Below are 24633 nucleotides of genomic sequence, written 5' to 3' on the forward strand. Positions count from 1 at the left end.
AGACTCCTAGAACAGAGTATAAACGTTTATTTCAGAAACAGTTGATAGGAAAATGAATATTACACGACGAATACATAATTAAATTCCGAAGGGGCGAAATTGCACTACTTTTTTCCTTCCGCAAGTCAACCTCAGAGTTCTCAGGAGAAAAAAAATCGTAGTATGTGATGTGATCGTAAGAGGGCGTATAACTTCTTTTTTTCAGTTTTTCCTGCACTTTGCTACCTTTACCTGCATGCATCTATGCGGTCGACTCCTCTGGAAATTAGCCTCGTTCATTTTCAAATTACAAAAAGTCAGAAAGCTTATTATTCTTATAACAGAAATTATGTTCAGTTAATTAATATTTTAACGGAATAATCAAAAGCAAAATTTAAATTAGGTTGAAGAACTGAGTGTAGGAACAAAGTTAGATCTTTACATTCTGCTAATTTATCCAAAAAACAAATGGCTCCATGAGTTCTCAAAATTCCAAAAGAAAGTAATAGATCACACAGCATGATTTTTATGACTAGATTTTCTTCATAAATTCTAACTTTTCAACGAAGTGGGTAAATGTATATAATTCTATAATGCATTTCAATATATTCAGTGTATTGACGGTATGGAATGTGATATAATACAGGAAATACCAGATATTCACTCATCTAGTATGGAGTAGAAGGCTTCCCCATAATAAATAAAAAATAATAATTTATTATGAATTCGTATTGTAACTTATTATTATTACTATTCAACTTTACAACAGACTGACCCCTTGAAAATCAAGTAAAGCCTACCTGCGTACGCCATTGCCAGGCTGAATTCACTTTTAACCTTGTAGGAACTTCAAGGCAAGTGATTGAAATGCAGACGTGGTTTTATCCTAAATGGCATGTAGTATGGATGACGTTCTTGCGATTCGCTGTAACGCCAAACGTGAGATATTTTCCAAAGGAAAGCTACGTGTCCGAATGGAATGCGAATACTATAGGCGCAATCGTCAAGTGGTTGACAACGGAAGTACAGACACTGTTGCCACATTGCAAATGTATGTAGTACAACAGCGCTCATTTATCACATCCATAGCTCGATCTCCTTACAATCTGTTCGAAGTAAGATTGCAGTAAACTTCAGTGAGTTTCCTGAAATATCGTCGACTCGACACCCTCCAATCTTCACTATAAATACTTGACTGGAGAAATTAATAACGGTGTAAGAGCATCAATTTCTGCTGTCATCCAAACAGCATAAAAGAGATGACTGTTTTTCAAGTATTAACAGATATTTCATAGCTAACCTGATTGATGCACTATTGCCTAAAGTTTGAGTTACTGGAAACGTGAATTTTGGTCAGTTTGCGAAAATAGCCCATCGAATGCATTTCTTTCCGCATGTTATGCTCTTGCAAGGGACTCCCGGCATGACGACGGGTAGTGCCATCTATCGTGGAACACATCCATTTCCGGACATGTTCATATGGACTTTTTTGTTCTTTGTCGGAATCACCTCCTGAAGTTTGTCTGTATTGTTCAGAATCGGGGAGACTTTCCACTTGATACACTACATGAGTGACTATCACACACAACTGTTTTGTTTATTTTTTTTAATATTTCTTACTGAAATGCACAGTAAATATATTTTGTTGCCAACTTTTACGTCTGGTTCAAGAAAATCTTCGAAAGTTAGAACATTTTAATGATAAAGTTTATGTAAATATATTTCTTTTTGAATTTTGAACTTTCATGGAACATGTACCTTGGATTAAGTCGTAGACTATGAAAGCAAGGCCCCTGCATTTAGCTCCTAATTTCTCGAACCCGGTTTTAGCTTTCCATTATTTATGTAATTCAGTATCAAAATATTTTTTTTTTCTGTCAAATTACATACATTACAGAAGAAAATAATATTTTGATACTGAATTACGTAAATAAATTCTGCTAAATAAGTAATTCAAAGCTAAAACCGGGCTCGGGAAATTAGGAGCTGATACTGAGGCTCAAAGGGCTATTTTCGTATCCTCCTTATATTCATGCTTGTGTACACTTTACCTAAGGTTCCCAGCCTTTTTTATTTCACAGTCTGCTTTTATATCATCCAAAAGTTTATATTATTTTAAAGTCACATTTCATATAAAGTGTACAAGAATGTACTATTGCGTGTTACTGTATAGCATATGGTTCAAACAATTCCGTTCAGTAAGCGTCCTCTATTGGCAATGGAGAAATATGACATTTTTAACTGGATTAAAAAAAAACGAGTGATGGAGGAGGGAAAATGACAATGACCAAGAAAGGATTAGTATCTTGCTTTCATAAACCTAACTTCTCTTCCTTGTTTCTTGGCGAGAAGATGAGAAATAATAATTGAGGGCGTATCAAAATTAATAATAGAAGAGAAATTAGAACACGTATCCAGAACATACTTTGATCTAAAAATCGGACACCAACAGCTAAATATATGCCATATCCTATGTGTGTTAATATGTTATGGCTATGAGCAAACGTGTGAAAAAAAAGGGGGCCAAATAGCGCGCATATCTCTACAGCAAAGGTTCGGAAAAAGTATTTGACGCAATAAGCACAGGGCAGAAAGAGGGAAAAGGAACCGTTCGGTTTGCTGTAACCGAATCCGTCTAAATTTGGACCTTGCAGGAGCGGTATAAATATAGGAACCGATCATCTAGGCTGGCACCAAATATGGAGCACGCCTGGTGCACCGTTCGGGACGGAACGGAGATCTTGCCACACTCGCTGCGTTCCTATAGTCTGCGAGATCAGTGTTGCAAGCTGCGAAGTTTTTTTGCAATGTGACGGAGCTCGTTGATCATGTTATTCTTTGAATCGTGCGGAAAAGTGTTTCTAATCGAACTGTCTAGGCGTTTAGAAGGAATTAGTATAATATATGCACACAACTGTTTAGTTGTCTTTCTGTGGTAATCTGAGGAACGGATTTAGTAACACTGCAGGCCATTAACAGCCGCCAGACGAAAACACGAATGTGCTGATAAGAAAAGTCGAAGGTCAATCTATGCGCATGCATTTTATTTATGTTTAATAAAAAGAAACTGAGGTTTGCTTCGATGTAAACTTTTAATAAAACGCTATAAAATTACTTAGGGGGAGGGAAATGTAGTGCCTGTGCTTACGTATATGTTGGACGAGTTCCCATGAACCCTAACGCAGGCACGAGGTTTTCACGGGCCAGTCGACAGAGCTTGCACGCGCCGCCGCTTGAAGGCGCTCGCGGTCCTCAGACCTTCACAAACATGGCAGAGGAGTGATGGCTGACGGTACATCGAAGCGTGCGGTTTCGAAGACGGAAATTAAATCGACAGTCTCCAGAGATGAACGCGGACTGGCTTCCGTCGAGGACGGCAAGGAGGCGGCCGGCCAGGACGGCCAAGTGTCGGGCAGTGTTGTTAGAAGTTCCGAAAGGAAGACGAGACGTAAAGTTGTGTCTAGGAATCGAACTTGTCCAAGCGCGTCGGGAACTCAGCAACAGCAGACCGCGAGTGTCTCAAGTGCCGAGTGCGAAGGTGCAGCTAAGGAAGGCGAAGCGATGACCGCCGGTCACAACAACAGCGACGAAGAAAACGACCCCGAAACAGCCGAACTTGCGAAACTAAGGTGCACTAGTGAAAGGACTGAAGTGATTGCCGAACGCGAAACCAGGAGGCGTAGACGATGTGCGGACTATCCGGGATTAGCTTTCGGTTCCTCTATGTTCAGTTCGGACACTATGATGAAGTTTAATATTATCAAGAATGAACTGCACAATATTATGAACACTCAGCTGAAAAGGGTTAGTACCACCATGTTTTAATCTCCCTTCCCTTCTATCTCTCTCTTCCGATCAGCTGTTTTCTAACTGTTTACAGAAAGTTTGTCCACAGTTCACATGACTCGTGGGCGGGACGAGGGCCATGTCGTCACGTCCGGGGTGTGGCCTGTTTAGCATTGAGTGCGTGGGGAAAGGGAGGTCCCAAGCTGGGAAACCGGTTGTCGACGCATGCCTGAGCATGTGATGGACGGATGAGCAAATGAATCAAAGTATGTAATTTTGCGTAAAGCGAGGGTGGGTTTTGTGTTTCACACGAACTAAATCAAGCCCGGAGAAAGATTCCCAGGCTCCGTTAGGAAATTCAAGGGCATTGAGCTTTGTTCGTACCCGCCATTAAAGGGAGCTAAGTTAAGCGGTCTGGTCCTTTCTTGCCGTCATAAATACGGACTGAACTTTGACCTGTGCGAGACAAGCATCATCAATTTAAGAACAGAGTGGGAGGAGTAGCTGATTGGGGCTGTACTTAAGGCAGTGCGTAATCGTAATGTGACGTTATTTTTGAGAGTGGACGAAATCAGTCTGTGGCGTCACTCCGCTCCTCAACCCGCAAAGGGACACAGCATAAATAATAGCCTGGTGGATAAAAACGAAACGTCCAATAACGTAAAGTTATTCAACATTTGTAAGCCCCTCCCCGATGGTGTAGTGGTAAATTCGTTGCCTTGTAATCAAGGTGTCCCGGGTTTGGTAACCGGTGAAGGCACGTAGTGGTTCGGATCCTACTGTAACCTGTAGGTTGTCCATTCAGCGCATAAAGCAAAAAGCAAACTCATCAATTTAAAAACTAAGGTAATTTCTTGGGTACAATGGCATTGTAGGATCAAAATAACTTTGTTTTGGAATCATTGATTGATTTGCTTTGTTTTACTTCGATTTTCTGCCACTTTTTGCTAATCGCGGAGATGCGGATGAATGGTGATGTGATGAAATTGATGAAAGGACAATCACAAACACACGGACGCCTTCTGGGTGCCTTCAGAAAGGGTTGCCCATTGCAACCATGATTTATCGACTTCCCACAAATTTCCTCATCTAAAACTTTTCACAAAAGTCCAGATTATGGTTATTTTGGCTTCAAATTTGCACCTACCCCCAAACGGAAAATTCTGAACAAACCGTCGATATATGCGGACAGCTGGCAACAGGCGCGGATCCACAAGGAGGGCAAAAGTGCTAATCTATACAGTAATAAAGCTGACACGCGTCATGCTTTCATACAATTGTTTACATCAGTGGCGTATACTGAATCCAATATATGGGCTATCTCACTATGTCACTGGTCCTAGGCTATGGATAGAAATGAATTTACCAACTCCTAAGAAATCAGGTTGCCAGCTCATAAGAAATCAGGTTACCAACTCATATGAAATCAGGTTGCCAACTCATGAGAAACAGGTTGTCAACTCATAAGAAATCAGGTTGCCAACTCATAGGAAATCAGGTTGCCAATTCATAGAAAATCAGGTTACCAACTCATAGGAAATCAGGTTACCAACTCCAGAATCAGCATTATCGTCTCACTGATATGAATTAGCTAATATTATTTTCAATTTCTGATCGATTTTTCTCCTGTATTTTATTCTCTAGACTTCAGGCTTCGCAGGTAGCCTAGCGAGCCTAGAATATACGCTCCTGGTTTACATACCGATGTTATCCACAAATTTCAAACCAAGGGGGGGTGAATTTAGTGCAAAAATGACCATAAGTTAGGCTTTTATGAAAATTTTTAGGTTGTGGCGTTTTTGAAGTATGTGTATTTGTAGATAAATTACTGTTTACATAAAACAATAGAAATGCAGATTTAAGTGCGATTTCACACCGAAGCGACATGTGTACTTGAAGATTTCATCAATCGAATGTAGGCTTGTGTAGCGCGCCATGTCACTATAGGAGGTGAAACGTTGCCGTTCTTATGTTTTCTCATCCCTTTCCTGTCTTGTTTTCTTCTTTATTCTCTCTTATTTCTTTCTCTTCTCTCGGTATCGCTTTCGTAGTATTTCCCTTCTTTTTGTTTCTTTCTCTCTTTTTCCTCTTTACATTTCGTCATTATATTTCTCCTCTTTTTCTCTGTGTGTGTGGTTTCTGCAGTTCTCAGTTTGTATCTCTTCTGGCACACTGACGTGTAAATTTTGACCCCCTTTGGAACTTTTTGAAGGGGGGGATAAAGGGGGATTTTCCCCTCTCTGGTTTCTGCATATCCCCTCTGCCAGAAAATTTTTGATTCTTCTATCACGGTGCTTCAAGCTTAGTTATTAGAACGCTTCCCCCTCACTGGAAACATTCCAAATACAACACTGGTTGCTACCGTAGGCCCAACTTGTGGGGACAAGGGGACAGCTTTATTAAAAGTTACAAGTTAAGAGTATTTTTGTTAAACTCCTGGGGCCCGAGGAACAATGAGTAATTTTTATGATTTTTCAAATGTAGCAGTTATATAGCAAACTAGTCCTGCGCTCTATTGTCATGTGATGGAAAAAATCCCCCTCCCAGCCCTCTCCAAGTTAAGCCCTATGTTAGATTCTGCCCCCCCCCCCCAAAGTTTGGCCCAAGTACGCCCATGAATGCTACCATTATTCACGAAGAGTTAGCACTATTGTTTTGCAATCAGGTTACATTACAGTCCACGATTAGTCAATTTGTTTCTTAAGCTCACGTCAAACAGAGGCTTCTACTATTCAGGAAGTCGATAGCCAAGTTGTAAGAGATTCAGTTGCACTCAAAGCATCGAATCACAAGGAAATTGCGATACAATAAGTTTGCTAATCAGACCATGGACGTGACATTGTCTCTGCATTGCGGTAGACAAAAGTACATGTCACGAACTACGTGTTTCCTCGTAAAGACTCATCACGTGTGACGAACTAGAGTACACTTTTCAGTATACATACTTATTTTTTCCACAGTTTTCTCAAATTTATTGCATAACTGTTCCTTCTTCATGAATTCATCATTTGTTTAATTCACATTCGCAGCACATTTTTGGATTAAAAATACACTTTTAAAAAATTATATTTGAACAAAATGGCGTTTTCGTGTAAGCTTTGGAGTGTGGACCTATCAGTGAATTATATAGGTAATAGACAAGTTTTATTGGAAATTAATTTTAAGTTTATTCTGCATGTTTGATGTGACGTGGTCTAGTCGATAGGATGTCTGACTGCAACACAGGAGACCCGGATCCGATTCCCGGTATGAATGATCTAAGGTCGGAAATTTTACGGTCTTGTCCTAGCATAAAGCGGCTCTGGGGCTCACCCAGCCTCAAATCAGTGGGCAACTGGGGTAACGGCGGACGGAGCGTGGTACTGATCACATCACCTCCAAAATGGCCGAGATCGAGAATGTGTGGGACCGTGTACCCCCCACATCCTCTAAATGTGCCTTCATGGCACGGTGCTATATGCACGGGGAACTTTACCTTTACCTTACCTCGATATTGATTCACGTGAAAGTTTATTTTACTTCGCTTTTTTTGCCATTGGGCAAATCGCGAAGATGATGAATGCCGGTAAGAGACCGTCGCTCCCTAATCTGCAAAATGCAATCCAAGATGTACTGCGTGGAAGAGAGGTTGTGACATTTGGGTGCCTTCCGAGTTACCCTTTACCCCCAAAATACAAAGAATGAAGGAAAAATGTACAATCTCATCGCATCTGTACCACGTGATCAAACATTCCATAACATACTACATCTAAATTTACATTTAGAAAGAGAAGAAAGATTCATTGTCCTTGATTTTAACCACTCCTGAATCCGCCATTGAAAAACAAAAGAGTAGCTGGCGTATCCTGTACGGTTTGAGTAGCATCTCCCTTCCTGGTGTAGAAGGCCAACGGCAGAATACACTTCCGCCACATACCACACATGCGCTCGCAAAAGCAGAGGCCTTTTCATTGGAAATGGCGCGTTCCCTATTTTACTCCTCTTTGCGGGAAACGAAACTGGCGTGTACGAATGGAATTATTTCGATAGCGAAGCAAACAAAACTCAAGCCATCATGGGAGTTCAGTATAGTTGTGTATATGAACCGCGGTATTGGTGATTTTGTTTGCACATACACGTTCTTGATTGTCTTTTTGCTTTTCTTATTTACTGTACAATTAGTCTCGGATATGCTTAATTTTATATAAAAAAGAGAAACTTTATTTTATTATTAATAATAATACAATGTTCGAAAACTAACGCAACTTTATGGACAAATATGCTTTTGTACAGTCACGGACATTTCTGGGTTGTAATAATCCCATTAAAAGTCAATGGGGTTGTTACAACCCAGAAGTATCTTTCTGATGGTGTAGTGGTAACGTCGTCACCTTGTAATGAAGGGGTTTTGGGTTTGATACTCGGTGGAGGCACATAGTGGCTCGGATCCCACTTTAAACTGTAGGTCCAGTCCCGATTAGCCTTTATGTGCATAAAGTGGACTTAAAAGAAACTCAAACAACCCAGAAGAAGTATCCGTGATGTAGAAGCGCTGAAAGTGCCTAAGGTTTCCAGTGCACCCTCTGTATTGTTTGAGTCAATGTCTTGACCACAGAGAGTTTAATTTTGACCATCAGCTGTCGAATTGTGCGGGGATTAGTTGAATATGCTTGGTCTGCCCTATCGTTTTACTGAAATAAACAACCTCAGTGCTAATCGGGACTGGACCAACATTTTATAGTACTATCCGAGCCAATACAGTCAACGGCTAACGTAATGGTAAGCAAATTGTCCACCGCTATTTTCATTTTCCTTTTTTTAAATTCTACATCCTGTGTTGTTTTAAGGAATGAAACTATGTTTGTTCGAAGCAGACAGTGTTCTCTGCTTATTGACATCTTTATTTCAATTCATTGCCATCACATTGTGTAATTCAGACCAAATGAAAATGGTGGTGGACAATTCACCTACGGTTTCTTTCGCTGTTGGGTGTACAAAATGTGCCTCCACCAGCGATTGAACTTTTCCAGGAAAGAATAACTTTTTACGGACCAAATAGTCTTCCCTCAGCACTGTCTTCAAGAAGACGGTTTTGGAAGAAGCTTTATATCTGTAGTCGCCTCTAAACATTCCCCTCTATTCTCTCGGTTGTTGGAGAGAAAATACTTGCAGTTCCAGTTTCTACAACTAATTGTGGACCCTGGAGGCAGTTCACTGCATCGATATTATGCATAGTGCAGTGTTCTCTCTTTCCATTCATTTTTCCAAACATCACGCACGGAAACTTAAAAGAAAAGAACGAAGGTAGACTAGACATGTCTGTTCCTTGATGTTCGTGACTCGTCGGAAATGTCTTATTGCAGACGGCTTGGGATGGCTTGTCATGTGGCAGGTGCCTTTCCCAAGGCTATGAACAGATGGCTGCCTGTCATGTAAAGTTGCAGTTTTTTATTTTTTTATTTTTGCTCTTCTTTCTTTTATAATCCTTGCTTCAGAATCGAAAATAGATCCTCACTGCTCCTCACGAGCAAGCTTTCAACAGATGAGAAGTATACGCCTCAAATTTATTCAGCATTCTAAACCAATGATGAGAATTTGTCTTTATTCTCACCAGCACATAGTTGCAAGCAGTGGCGTGCCCAAGAATTTCGAAAGGGATGGGTTACGTCTTACTATTTTTATTAGTCAGCCCTCATTTTCCCCAACTTTCCCTGCTTTTGACCCCTTGGGCATGCCACTGGTTACAAGACTGAGTTGTTCTAGAATGAAATTAGCAATGGTGTGTCGGGATTGCGAGGGAATGCTCAGATAACGGTTGCAGGAAACGTGGACAAAATAGTACAAACAGGCTAAAAACGGTGACCTACCTTTCCTTTAAGAAAACACTACTCAGTATTTTCCCTTTTATTGGCATTTTTCTGAAATATTTGATTGGAGCATGCATTTATAGAGATGTTTCTATTGCGGTGACCTCACATCGAATCATTACTAAATACTAGTAATATTGATAATGGTGGAGTGGTGGCGTCGTCGACTTGTAATCAAGTGGTTCGGCACATAATAGTTTTGATCCCACTGTAAACTGTAGGTCCCGATTAGTCTCTCTGTGCACAAAGTAGACTTAAAACAAATTCAAATGTATTTGCCCTCCCCCCTCAAACTCATGAGCATAGCTGCGTCCTTGATTGTGAGACAAGGAAGTATACGTTTTGGAAGGATTTTTCGTAATTGTGGAGTATATAACGCATGAACCGGAAAATTACCCAGAGTATTTCACCCTTTACACACACATTTACCTTTCAACCCTTGGAATTGTGTCTTCTAATTACAAGAGCTTTATTTATTTAATAAAAATAGCTAAGACTACACAAACTGTCGAGCCAAGAAGAAACAAAACCCTTCCTTGCTTTATAAGCGAAACGAACGACTCCCTCCCAAATGGTATACCGTAGGGCATTATAAGATCTTTATTTGTCCTTGCGTGAGCGACTCTTACGGTCTCCACGCTTCTTAAAAAAGGTTATGTTGTCGCTTGGGTGACCAGGAGCAGGAAGCTAAGCGGACAAGTATCTGATGAGCTTTCGTTCACACCGCATCAAAATCAGGGCGTCAGGTAAGTGTTAAACATGTCTCTACTGTAGACACCTGAAATGTTACACCATGTTTAATTTACTCAGTTGTTATTTGTGCATTCCTTAATAAGCTTTTGGAGCTTCTGGTTGACTTTGACAAATGCCAAACAGCGTTGTCCACTTACACTATTGCGTTAGTAATTAATATTTCTTTCATTCCGACTCTGTTGTTTGTCACTCATGTCGATTGTTGACAAACTACTGCAGCTACCTAAGCAAGTATAAACTTGGGCTCGGTTTTGTTTTGGGATTATGTGGTTCATCACAACGATGAAGATGTCTGATGCTTAGATGAAATTGATGAACAAACAAAACATAGTGTCCCTCCCATAGACAAACTGGTCCCTCCCTGACGGCGTAGTGGTAAAGTCGTCGCCTTGTAATCAAGGGTTTCCGGGTTCGATATCCGGTAAAGGCGCATTGCACAGTGGTTCGGATCTCACTTTAAACTGTAGGTCCAGTCCCGATTAGCCTATCTGTGCATAAAGTAGACTTTCAACAACAATTGAATTCAATCAAAACACAGTTGAACAGCTTTCCACTGTTCAGGACTCGAATCCACGAGCTCGAGACGAATTCACAATGTACTTCACTGAGACAGTTTCATTCTTAAGAGTGCAAATCACTGACTGACTGGTTTGGTGTTTTAAGTCCACTTTATGCACAGTAAGGCTTATCGGCACTGAACCTACAGTTTAAAGTGGGATCCGAACCACTCCATCAGATATCGAACCCGGGACACCTTAAGAGTGCAAATGAAGTTTATATCGTATGACTTATGGATACCTCAGAAATGCATAATATTGCTGGAGTCGTTAGATAAAATCTAAAAATCCAGAATGTATTGTTATGTATTAACTGTTGTTGAAGAAATGGAGGCCATGTACTATATAAATGTTTTCTACCATATCTCTACTAACGAACTGTAATCTAAACCAAGTAGCCCTAGTGGAAAAAGGCCTGTTGAATCTATGTTCGTTTTTATATGCTTTGTATAATGGCGTTTCATACATCTTATTTTTCTTTGTTTTCTCAGTCATGGCGTTTAAGGCCGTGGTTCAACATTTTAAATATGATTGTTTATCTTGTCTAGCTTCAGACTTGAAGCAGCACAGACCTGTTTGTGAAAATGCCGAACGAACTGGTGATAAACATTTTTGTTTTGTCGTTCTGATCTTTGGAGTGAACTTGAAGTGGAAAATACGAGGCGAGAAGCAACACAACGTCCTTGGAGCGTAAGCACTTATATCCAAGACTGTTATACATGCGCGACAGAGAGTAAGCGGTGTTTCAAAAACAAAACAAAAGCGCTCTTGTTAGCTAGAGGTTATCAAATGAGGACTGGTCATGAGGCCAAGCTGATGACCAAGATGTAGGATGTTATTGTTCGAGAAATATAAAAGGCTATTTTTCAAATTCCTTGCTTACGTCATCAGTCACGAGTCATTTGTCTCATATACTGGCAATTCAGGGCATAAGAATGCTTTTATGAACAGCAGTTCGCCGTCTTTGTGATCGCACACGTTGAGCGCTTGACTCATATCCTCCCCACCAAACGTTCCACGTTTGAGTCCCGACTTGGGCACAGTCGTGTGTCCCCGCCATTGCGCATAATCATCAGTTATCCTTAACGCCACGCTTAGCTGTGGCGTAAAATATGAAAAATATAAATGCAAGCATAATATATGCATTCATGTATTGTATCATTAGCAATAATACTCTATCGATACTAAAATATTATATTAGGAAATGAAATTGAGTAAAATGAGCTAACATTAGAATAATACTCGTCGAAAAAAGGATTTTCAACAGGTTGAGCTTGGAGAGTAAACTTTTACTCTTTCTTATATAGTTTCTCTTGTGTGTCGTTTTGTTTATTCATGTTTTACCGAGCTTTCAGACCAAAGCAACAGGTGGCAACCGACTCTGGTCCCATCCAGTGTGTAGGAAAGCATTCACCGCGCATGCTCGATCAACAGACCGAGCCGACATGAGAAAAAGAACCAACTCAAGCGACAAGCTACACGGTCCACCTAGAAATGAACCCCCAATAGTTAATGCAAACTTTCGAACGGAAGTGACACGACAAGCTGTCGCTTGTCGCTCCCGTGTAGCTTGGACTGAGTCGTTTCCTCAGTGCAGACATCGTGTCGCCTCGGTCCGTTGGTCGTACATGAACAGTGAATGTTTCTTATATAAATTTTTTAAAAAATATATATTTTAGTACATATAAATAATTATTTTCTGCTGTGTATCGGGGCTCCTGCTTAGAAAGCCAGAAAACAGCAGCGATGGGACTCTATACGCTGACCATGGATTGCCTTGGCTCTCCAAGGATTGTTGTATGTACAGTCACTGGCACTTCTGGGTTGCAACAATCCCATTGACTTTCAATGGGATCATTACAACCCAGAAGTGTACGTGACTGTACCACGAAAGTTTAGTAATTTACTCTGTAGTTATGGCGAAATTTCCCTCGTCTCTTTTCATAATGGGGAAACAAATATCGCCATACTGTTGTTCATATGCGTTAACTAACGGGGTAAATGGGGTCCAAACCCCCAGACAGGCATGTATCTAGTAATACATTTCGGGGTAGGGGGGTCCGACGAAGTGTTTCAATAATAATAATAATAGTAGTAGCAGTAATAATAAATTAAAATAATATTAATGAAATATGTAAATTAATTAATAATGTAGCTATTGTTATTATTTCACGAGTGGTTAAAGATATGGTAATAGAATAGATATAGCTATAGAGCACGTATTCATTATCTAGCTTACATGTACATGTAGTTAAAATCACCAAAATTTGTATAAAAACAACTGCCCTGGCAAGGAAATTAATGTCAAATGGATAAAGAATTGAATATTTATTGAACAACGTAAAGGGAGTTTAATCCAATTGACGAAAGTTGCTGAATAATATTTTATCATAAGTAGTAGTGTGCATAAATCTTTGGAACTGTCCTTCAAAGCCGTATGAGGCAAATTCCTTGCCAACCAATAAGTTCAGCGGAAAATTAATAACCATCGATTATATAATGCTATAATTATATTATACAATGCTATAATGCTAAACAATTATATTTTGATTATTTAATTTTTGTACTTGGTAAGTCTTTTGGGGGTGGTGATCCCCCTAAATACGTCTTTGCCCCCCCCAGACTTACAACTCCCCGGAAATTCTCAATGGACATTGGAATTTCTCATGTCACATGTATAAGAAGCTATCAACTTGGAGCACCTAGGATTTATACACTCCCAGTTACGCCAATGTCCTGCTACTCTTCTTTAACCTTATCAACAGCCTGAATCAGATAAACCAAGAATCCTGGCGTGTAAAAGGCCAACTACCTTTACCCCTGAACGAATGACCCTTCCAACCAAGGGTAACATTTCTCTCTTATTGAGAATCCCACCGAAGCGAGGTGTCACCATTGGAAGACTTCCTTGTGACAGAAATCTCTCTTTTACGATGCCACAAATTATGGAATTATTATTTCTTCCCATTAATCTTAAATATGTAGAAGGATTTCCCACCCCTGTGTTACCTGGTGATTAATGAAGCGATGGTTCGCGAGATCCTTTACATTGTTTCTACTTATCGGAAGTTGTAAAAACAACTTTTATTGCCTTCTGTTCCCAGCAGCTCTTACGTGAGCAGAAGAATTCTCTTCTTTTTTATTTACCTCCACTTTCTCTTTTCGTGTTCTAACCTTTTCGAGACCTGGTACCGAAACCGACATAGTCTCCAACAAACGAGAACAACACTACCTCTCTCTGTCATGTTTGTCTCGAACCTTAGCAGGGAAGGTGCCCTGGCAGTCTTGTCTCGTATTCAGTCTCGTCCCTCTCTCACCTCGAAATAATGCATTAAAAGAAATATAAAATATCTTCATAACACAAGTTTCTACACATTAAGTATCGTCACATGTACACTATCTGTAAATAAACCTCTTGGTATGTCTGAATAAGTCAGGTATTGGAGCAATTTTAATTTAGGCGAAATCTTCACATACAGTTCCAGTCATTCTCGAAGAAATTCGGACCGTATCTTCCACGTGGATGTCCTTACAAGAATTGGCAACACCGAAAGGGCAATGCGTCTTCACGTCTCGTAAAGATTGTTTGGGAGATACGAGCGCAAATCGTAAGTTCCGAATATATTTAACTTTGTCCAGATTTGAGTTTGGTTTTAAAGTCCACTTTATGCACAGGAAGGCTAATCGGGACTGTTAAAATGGAATCGGAACCACTTGTGCTCCCACCGGGTATCGAACTCGGGACCCCTTGATTACGAGGCGGCAACGTTACCGCCACGCCATCGGGGAGGCCGACTTTGTTTAGAACTGTACATTATAGTCTAATTTACTTGCGTCTCAAACGGGACTTTTTTTCTTTTTAAGTGTCTAATGTAGAGAAAAATCCGGGTGAATTACAGAAATAGTGTATTGGTGTCAGAATCCATAAAAATGTGCACAGCAGTTACCGTTTTCGGCACTATCGTTTTAACGAAAATTCATTAAGCTTGATTTCTGGCCAGTACAGGAATCCTACTGTAAACTATGGTGATATGTTACGATTGACAATAAATATATGTAGCCTGTGCGAAAAGATTACACAGTATACATTTTCCTCAAGTCTAATGATCAAGTTACCATACCACGCGAACATTTGCACCCCATACCGGCAACTGGGATCGATATGTCTTCAGTCACGAGATGGGAATTCACGGAAAAGAGACGTGTTGCATTCGAAATATTATTTTTTAGAAATGTAACAATGATTTTTTTATGGGACTTTTCATTGCTTCTTTGATGCTAAATACATCCCATGCTGAACTGTGAGTATACATTGTTGTCGCGTTAAGTGTCAGACGATCCCTGACTTGCCAAGAATCAAACCTGGATCACTTGCGTGACGTATGAACCTTTCTTGTATCGTGCGAGACATGGAAGATCAATATACTGTTTTGGCAACAGGAGTAAATGATTTCTTGAAACGCGGAGTAAAGCGCAAATCAAGCCTGATTGTATATTGTGTTCTACTTTTCATTTATTATGTCTGCTCCCATTGTCTTGTTTAATCACGACGGTTGGACTGATGAAATAAATGAAAGAATACAAACATTAATGTGGATTTTAACTTGGGAACCTTGTGATCAGCATATCACGGGGCTGATGAAATAGCCCATGAATGTAAAGACAGGATGCTCCACGTACTGTACGAGATCAATTCATTGGTAGCTTTATAAGCTGATAAAACGATGATTCCGGGAAAAAAGGCGACAATACAATCGATGATTACTTGTTATCCGGAAGTTTTGTTAAGAGCGCGTTCAGCCGGAAGTTCATGCTTTCACCAAACCTACGCCCTTCCTTCCAAGATCTCTTATCTGGGAAAATTTATCCATTACGTCATCCATTAATTCTGTTCTTCAATGCCAAAATTTAATTTTGCAGATGCCCTCTAGGTTACAAATATGTTCAATATTATTTCCTCTTTGTTGCACTAATTTTTATTTGTAGCTAGAAAAATGAAGATTTTTATCTGGTATTAACAGAAAAAGTAACACAAAATAATAAATTATCATTTACGCTAATTTAGCAAGAATGATGATGTGTTTCTCTATATTCGCCAACACATACACACTTGAGTTGTCAATAAAATTTATCTTATCTCCTCTCACGATCATTTAGCATTCCACACAGCATTTAGATTTCCCTTATCCCCTCCCAGCTCTTCAAGTTTGCTAACAGGTTTCAGAGCGAGCGCTATTTTGCAAGTAGCCTTGCGCAGGAATACACCCACCTGCTGAAGTTCACATCATTACTAGTAAGTTTTCATCTTTGAAATTATAAAAGAACACATTTCATACATTAAAATAACAACAAAGCACCCTCAAGAGCTCACACTTGCTCGTTCTGTACGTTAAAACACGGAACTACTTTATTAGGACACCTTGCTCCCAAGGCGCAGCCAGTAGTGATTCGGTCGTCAGCCAGCAAGTGTTCTCTCTGCCGTGCCGACAGCGTCCACCATCTTGTGTGTTACGGGCGGAGTGTGTTTTAGTGTCTCTAGTTCGTGTGTGTGAATAAACTTTCAAGATGACAACAAATGTACAGCAAGGTACCCTTTTGGACGTTTTAAAGAAGAAGATGAGGCAGACAAAGGAAGAAATGGAAAAATATAAAGATGAATGCGAAGAAATACACAAGAGATTGCAAGTGGAGATCATGCGCCGGGAGGAAGTAAGATACCTCTTACTTATTAGTTTTATTGCTCCATTGTAGGGTGAATATCTGTGCAGATCACACCAAATTATGTGGTATTAGTGTTTTTGAAATTTTTCTTTACACTACAGTGCAGTGTTTTAAGTGAGAAAGTTACCACGTTTACGAGATCGATTGAAAGTTCGGTTGGGTGGGACACCAGCCGTAGAATATTCAAATAACATGTGCTATTCCAGGTAACGATTGTATCAACATTTTAACACGTTGTTTCTGATATTGTACACGAAATAACAACCATGTTGAGAGTCTAGCAAATAATAATTCGATGATGCATGCAAATCAAATCGGATCGACACCATTGCCCTGACAGGAGTTCAATGATTTTTTGCCCGTAGGTTGAACCAAAAAAAAAAAAAAAAGTTGAAAGATTACATTCATACGGTGTTCCAGAAATTACCCATAGCATAATTTAGCATTGCTGGGTGAGTGTATTTGTTGACATTTGTCTGCATTTTCCGGATTAAATTTTTATTACGATGTGAACGTTCCTACTTGTTTGTGCGGCGAAGGAATAAGGAGCGAGAAAGTTTCTTTTTCTTTATTTACCTAAATTTATAATAAGTGTATTGTTTCCTCTTAGAAGGATCATCTGTTGATGCGGTTTATTGTTTTCTATGAACTTGTCCAAGATGTCATCGTAAAGGTGCGCGGGTGGCGAGTAATTATTCACATTGAAAGTAAAAGTGGGTTGACCACTCACGACGATGTCTCAGCTCGGTGATTGCACTAATCTCTCCTTCTTTGACCTCCTTTCGGAATGAAGACTGTCGCCGGCTCTAGTATGCAGCAAAATAAACATTGTAATATAATAAGTTGAATTGTTTTCATTCAAGTACTTTTTTTTTTTTTTAAAGAATAACTTGTATTGGGCGAAAATATTTTAACACTGAAAATAAACTGAAGCTACGATCGAAACCGAAAGTGTGCAAAACTTCATTTATTAGGAACTCCGTGATATGCACCCAATGATAGGGACAAAAAACTGGAATGTGCGTGGGAATCAACGAGTCTGGAAGTGTAAGCGTAGGCCGTTAGGAAGTTGGTTTGCATGTAACGGATGTTGCCTAATGATGCTGCTGCTACTATATCACTTTCAATACTGGGCGTGTAAAGCATTGGACGCAGTTTGTTTCCTCTTGCCCTCGATTTAGGGTGCGTATACGTGCATTGTCATCGAGTCAAAACTTAATGGATGACTTTCGTCCTTGGTACATTTTGTAGTTCTCAGAGGATGGGAAGGAGGGCGAACATCAGCGTCCATAGAGGAAGTGCAAACAAGTGACGTATGATGGGCGTGGCGCGAAATAGATTAGGAGGAACATGTTGTAAAGAGAAGGGGCTGATGTTGTGTTAACTTTGCCTGGGTTTGTAATAAACCTTGCTATGTCCTGTAATTCATATTAGTGTCACAATGTGATAAAAAAGCGTGAATATGTCGGTGTTATATATGACAATAAATTAGTATTTTATTAGGGCACAGTAGATTTTTAGGTGGTCATAGGGATGTATGGACATTTTTTTAAAAAAGTGGGTATTTTCATCATACTTTTTTTTTTATTAAACCCATGACCATATAATGTTCAGTCTTTAGATTGGGAATGCGTTATTGTATGTTTATTAAAATTTCGGTAGTATCGCCCGAACACCTCTCACTAGTTTATTTAGTTAATTTTAGCATTGATACTACCTATTCTGCATTGCGGAAGATTCTTTAGGTGAAGTTATGCCTTTTTCCATAAAATAGTGTGAACTTTTCATATTACGAGTCATTATTTGTCTTCCTTGCTTCGCTTGTGTAACAGACAATAGGGCGTGCACTCGTCAGGGATCTTCGTGCTTGTGTTTTGTCGATTTGCAGTGCGCAAGCAGTGTTTCAAACCTTAATAACCGAAAATTACATACTATTCTGATTTTTTTTATGTTTCCATGATTCTTGCACGATTGCTGTGCAACTTCACGACACATCCTGTACACGTCACATTTTCGGAAGTTCTTACTCAAAAATGATGCACATTTATGTACAAACCTGACCGGGGGGTACGTCATCAAACGCATGGAACATCTGATACGCGTAGTGGAAGCTAATGGAGGCTAGAGCTTTTGTGCATCGGAGACACATTAATGTCGAAAAATACATGATTTACCGGCCAAATAAATTGAAGGAAGGGAGAAAATAATTCCACAACCTTTCTAAAGTCTACAGAAAGTCAGTTCCGTAAGTACTTTCTCCTGTAAAATTGAAGAAATAAGGGTAAGAATTTACAATATAGAGAAAGTCTCCAATTTCGTTAATTTTAGGTATACTAACTAATTTTGGCCTCCTAATCACGAATCTGTTGTAAAAAACCGGGGGTCACGTCTGGAAATTGTACATTTTGATGAAAAATTGTTTGTTAGCACCAAAAACCATCCACGGGTAGCCCCACGAACCATTCACACGAGGTTAGGTTAGGTTCCATTAGCACTCATTTCACCCCTAAATTCATCGAAAAAATAGGGATCGTACTAGAATTGAACATCATAAATCATTTTCTTGTGAAACAACGGCGTGGTTGGACACAATGACAGGAGATTACATTTTTGTTCGTAAAACTACGCATATACACCTATATATATAAAAAATTCAATCAGCCTTTTTTTTCAAATTTTCAGACGTGATCCCCGGTTTTTTTCTACAGATTCGTGATTAGGAGGTCAAAATTAGTTAGTATACCGAAAATTAACAAAATTGGAGACTTTCTCTATATTGTAAATTCGCTCCAAAATAAGTTTCCCGGAGATTGAAATTTTAACACTCCTATGCTTTTTTAATTGTACTATCTAATGTCAGCGTGTTAGTTTTCTAGGATATGATGTTATGAGTTCATTTCCTGAGTTGCAAGTGGTGAACCTACAGGGGGGGGGGGGAGTATATGCACCAGAACGTGAAATCTCTTGATATTTTTTTTTCATATCAGAAACTAGTCATCAGCATGTGTATGTTTCAACATTATTTTATTTGAGTTTTGGTTAAATATATAATTTTCTCCATTAATTTGGATTATATAATCAATGCTGCTTCATTATTATTATTTTTCCTATTGCAAGAGCATTCATGAATATACTAACTGATATTGATGATTTATATTTCCAACATTGTGGACTAAAAAAATAATTTGTTTTCCCGTAGCTGCTGCTTAAGAGAGATAATTTACATAAGAAACTGTTTTTTTTGTTCTTTTGTGTACAACAATATGGAATAATCATGATTTATTTTGTAGCATATAATGTTCATTAGTACAGTAAAGGATTACACTGTAACCTGGAAATTTATTTGAAGTACCTGGAAAAGTTATGAGGCAAAATGAGTGGGAATCCTGCATTTTGTTTGTGTATATAGCTATGTAATATTTACTGCAGTTTCAGTGATGCAATTTCAACACTTTCCAACTTCTTTTTAGTATTTTCCACTTCACCATGCCATAAGTACTAGCCACATGTTATTCTTTATTACAATGTTCTTAACTGGAAAATTTTGTTTGCAGGCTGAGAGTGAAGTGGCTGCCCTCAACCGTCGTATCCAGTTGTTGGAAGAGGACTTGGAGCGTTCAGAGGAGAGGTTGTCCACTGCTACACAGAAATTGGCAGAAGCATCCCAAGCTGCAGATGAGTCTGAACGGTGGGTAGTGATTATATAGTTTAAATTACCTTAAACATGTAAATTTGGTGTAACGAACATCATTAATCAGAAGACATCAACATGTAGGGTCTTTCGAATAAAATGCCCGAAAAACAAAAATTTATAATTAATTTTATTTTCATCCCACAGGCAAGACAGGTACAGTTGTCAAAAGAGCATAGTTAAAAATTTATTTACATAACATGTTCAAAGCATTCGGTGGTCGAATCACATGTTGTCAAAAACTCTTCAGAGGTTCACAGTTGATGTTGCAGCACATTGCTCCATATTCAGTCTGAGTTTGTCTAGTGTCCTTGGTGCTTGTTTAAATACTTCTTGCTTTAAAACTGTCAAGTGAAAATAAACTTCGTCACTGCACCAAAAGTTGTCCAGCCTTACGGATTGCTGTTCAATCAAGTTAAAAAATTTGTTTACGAAGACATAGCGTTTTTGTTTTGCAACTTTTGTTAATGTCCGACACACCTGGATTTTACAGGGAAACATGTGTAAATATTGTTGCAAAATAGGCCACACTTTTTGTCACCCATAACCCAATCTCAAGTGATATGCACCGTAAGGTTTATTTCGTGGACTGTTAACGACAACTTCAATCACTTCTGCAACTCGCGCCAGTGTTCTGACTATTGATTGCATGCAATGTTTAGGGTCGCGTTGTACATTACCCATCTTGTTAAACTGCTTCGTGGTTTTGGATCTGGTGCCTATGCACAAGTTCATGTCTGAACTCTTGTTGGGCTGTGACTTGTACTCAAATATCCAGGTGAAGACTTTCTTTTTATTTTCAACCGAAAAGTTACCGGTCTGCCATTGTTACCTTTTGCTGACGGTATTGGATCAAAACAACCTTCTTAAAGAAAGTTGAATTATGCTCTTTTGACAACTGTAGTTGTTTTGTCTGTGGAATGAAAATAAAATTGATTATGAATTTTTTTTATCAGGGCATTTTTATGTGAAGGACCCTGTATAAAGTAGAAAAGAATAGTATAATAACAGATCTCTACTGCGTCAGTGTTTTCACCATGTGATCTTTTTTTTTTCTTTCTCCGATCTGAAAATACGGATAAACAGCAATCCTGCTTTGATGTTATGAATAAGTGAATCAATCTGTTTTTTCTATTTCAATCCGGTGACGAAATGCAAAATTCGTACTTTGAATGACTTACCTTCCTTGTTATGTTGTTTCCTTATCATAATTATTCATTTTTCACAGTATGAAATAATAATGGCTGTTTAGGTTTGTTTGTTATCTCGTGAAGTTTTGATTTTAACTGAAAATCAAATTAATATTTTTGTTCTTACTGTCTTGACCTTTAATTCTATTATTGCTACATATTTTTTTGATAAATTCTTACTTTAATTGCAAGTGTTTCAAGTATAAGAAACTTGCTTTAACATGTTAGTGAAATGTCTGGTATTTTTCTTTGTGGTTTTATTTTTTTTTATTATTGTCAAGAGCAAGGATTATGAGTAAGTTTTTACTACAGTCAAGTACTTATCTTTCATATCAACAATTTTAATTGGAACTAATAGAACTGGTTATTTACACTGACATGCAATGTTTTAAAGGGTTCAGCGTGAGTTGTAATTGCAGGCATCTTACTGCTGCACTCCTTCTTTGTAATACAACAACGTGATTATTGAAGAGTAAGTCTGAAGATACTAGAGCTTTGTATAATCTTTAAAACCTGCGTGGGGTACTACACTTCCATCTTGTTAGATTTAAATCTTGTATGAGTGAACATCCTTTTAATGTGTCATAACTAGTGTTAGCCAGTGTGAATGTTTATGGCAATAACATGTTGAATATAGAAATGAGAAGTTTTTTACCGACTTGCTATGTTCATGCTTGTTTGTTCCACCAACCACTTTCTTCATTTACGAGGGGATTTTCCCCTCAATTTTTACCAATAGTAGACAACATGTACAGTCAAGGCCACTTCTGGGTTGTAACGATCCCTTTCATTTTTAATCATTACAACCCAAAAGTGTCTTAACTGTACCATATGATATGTTGCTGATAATTCTGAAATAATGGTGGCTTTCATGCTTAGTATGATAACTGTATAATTTCATTGAATGTACAAACACAAAACATTATATAATAGACACATTTTTCATCACACATTGTCAGTTTCAGAATTACATTTGTCCTGTATTATACCTTTATCAAGAATGCATCTGTATGTTATTTAAAAGCTGAAATTATTCTGAGTGCATGTGTACATTTCTGATTTTACTAAATTGACATAAGTTTAATTTTACCACAATGAAATGTTGTCCATGTGTTATAGGATACGGAAGGCTCTGGAAAACAGAACAAATATGGAAGATGACAGAGTGGCTATATTAGAAGCACAGTTAGCACAAGCTAAGTTAATTGCTGAAGAAGCAGATAAAAAATACGAAGAGGTAAGGAATTGCAGGTCTAGGAGAGTTCTTTGTTTACAGGTTCCACTTGGTTGTTGGAGGATAAAGACCAGAGGTGTTTTGTGTGGTTTTTTAACATTGTCTTTATTTGTCATAAATATTGGCATTAAAAATGTAGTCTCTAGTGGTATATGTATCTCCTTGTGGTTATTGCCAATAATGGGCTATTGCCCACATTACCGTAATAAGCATAAGAGTTTTACAATGTAATTCCTAGGAAAGATGTAGCTTGTGTTATCAACTGTGCATGGAACATTGTCCTTCAGATTTTAAAGTTAAAAACTAGCAACAAATGGGACAATATAGTGAGCTTTCTTTTACTTATGCTGATGGCATTTGAGTTCCATTGATTTTAATGATTATTTTGGCAGTAAGGCAAAGTTAAAGGCTCACAAAATACGTCTGGTTGCCTTTGGAGCAGAGTTTATATTTTTTACCATGTCTTTACTGTGTAATTGATTTCCATCATTCAGATTAATGATTTTGTTTCCACAGTAATCGCAAAGTTCTTGAGAACAGGAGCTTGGCAGATGAAGAGCGTATGGATGCCCTGGAAAACCAGCTTAAAGAGGCCAGGTTCCTGGCTGAGGAAGCTGACAAAAAATATGATGAGGTGATTGGCCTTTGTGGTGGCCGGCACCCTTTATCTAGCATGGAGTGCTGTAGTTTTTTTCCGTGTTGTTCTGTCCACAGCATCGGTCATGGATTTAAAAGCACCAGTGAATCAGTGTCTTAGTTTTGGAGGTGCATCAATGATTTAACCTCATAATTGTAGCTTCATAGCATTACATGTGGATTTATTCATTGTGTGTGCACCACCTTATGGACTTACTAACTTCCCAGGTTCGCTTATTGGTGTCTTTTATTGGCGTTCAAGTTCTTTCTTTGAAAAATTTGATTGCTTTTGGTCGTTTTTCTTGACAGAATAAGAGGAATTTTTCTTGTCTTTTAAGGCAGTTGACGTGTGCCGTTAAGTACTTAGTACAGTATCATTTCTATACACATTATAAATTCTTCCATACTCATGTTAGTTCCCGCATGCATGCTTTTGATAATTTATTACCAGCCACACATTTCAGTAATTTTGAATCTTGCAGAATAATAATAAATAGTGGAACAAACACATCGTTGCTATTCTATTTGATTTTAGGAAAATATTTATTTGTATGGCCTTTTCTCCTGTTCATATTTGCGCAGCTGTGATTAAGGGAAATTTTGTTCTACACATCGATCTTGAGCTTTCTTTCTTGAATTGTTTCTACCAGATGTCAATAGCAGACTTGGGTAGTACCTCCACCCATATTCTTGAATGTGTTTATTGATGTGTATGAACCAAAAGCTCTCTTGACGTCTGAGTGTGTGGAGCGTGATTGTGGTGTCTTCATTAAAGATTCTGGGATTGTGTTGTCTTCATTAAAGATTCTGGGTTAATACCTGAGAGTATTGGTGCTTCATTTTTGTCATTGTCTTAATTCTTATTGGTGTTACTGAATAACTGTAGAAAAGGCACATGTATATTAAAATTAGATATACAATATGAAAAGTTGTGGACTCAATTTCTAGTACGTCCAAAGCTTCTTTAAACACACTCACTTGAGAGGTGTTTCCCATGAAGCTGATTTGTTATTGTTCATTACTGTCATCCACAATTTTATAATTTCATGGTAGTATAAATCAAAAGAAAGATTTCCATTTCAAGTTTTTTGACCTATGCAGTACTTTCAAAGAAATATTATTTCCTCTTTTGCTGTAAAAAAACAAACAAAAAACAACACAACACTATTGGCGCACCTCCATTAGAAGTCAGTTAGGTGTTGTACTAATTCCCATGTGTCAGCATTTTGCATAACAAAGC

General features: G+C 38.5%; 1 protein-coding gene across 37 annotated transcripts in view; it reads left to right on the plus strand.

Moving 5' to 3' along the window:
- The window catches only part of Tm1 (tropomyosin 1), a 61652-nt gene that overhangs the window by 20077 nt on the left and 16942 nt on the right, over positions 1 to 24633 (plus strand). For 7 of the 37 annotated variants that reach the window (XM_083140955.1, XM_083140961.1, XM_083140959.1 and 4 more), the window contains exons 4-5: positions 20197 to 20330; positions 22643 to 22760. In XM_083140955.1, the coding sequence (XP_082997081.1) occupies positions 20197 to 20330; positions 22643 to 22760 (252 nt within the window). Of the gene's footprint in view, positions 1 to 3182; positions 3784 to 16348; positions 16631 to 20196; positions 20331 to 22642; positions 22761 to 23273; positions 23392 to 24633 lie in introns of those variants that run through there. The other 30 variants (XM_083140952.1, XM_083140951.1, XM_083140954.1 and 27 more) reach the window with 18 other exon arrangements.

The sequence above is a fragment of the Lepisma saccharinum genome, chromosome 19, assembly GCF_977018435.1.
Source record: "Lepisma saccharinum chromosome 19, izLepSacc3.1, whole genome shotgun sequence".
Lineage (NCBI taxonomy): Eukaryota > Metazoa > Arthropoda > Insecta > Zygentoma > Lepismatidae > Lepisma > Lepisma saccharinum.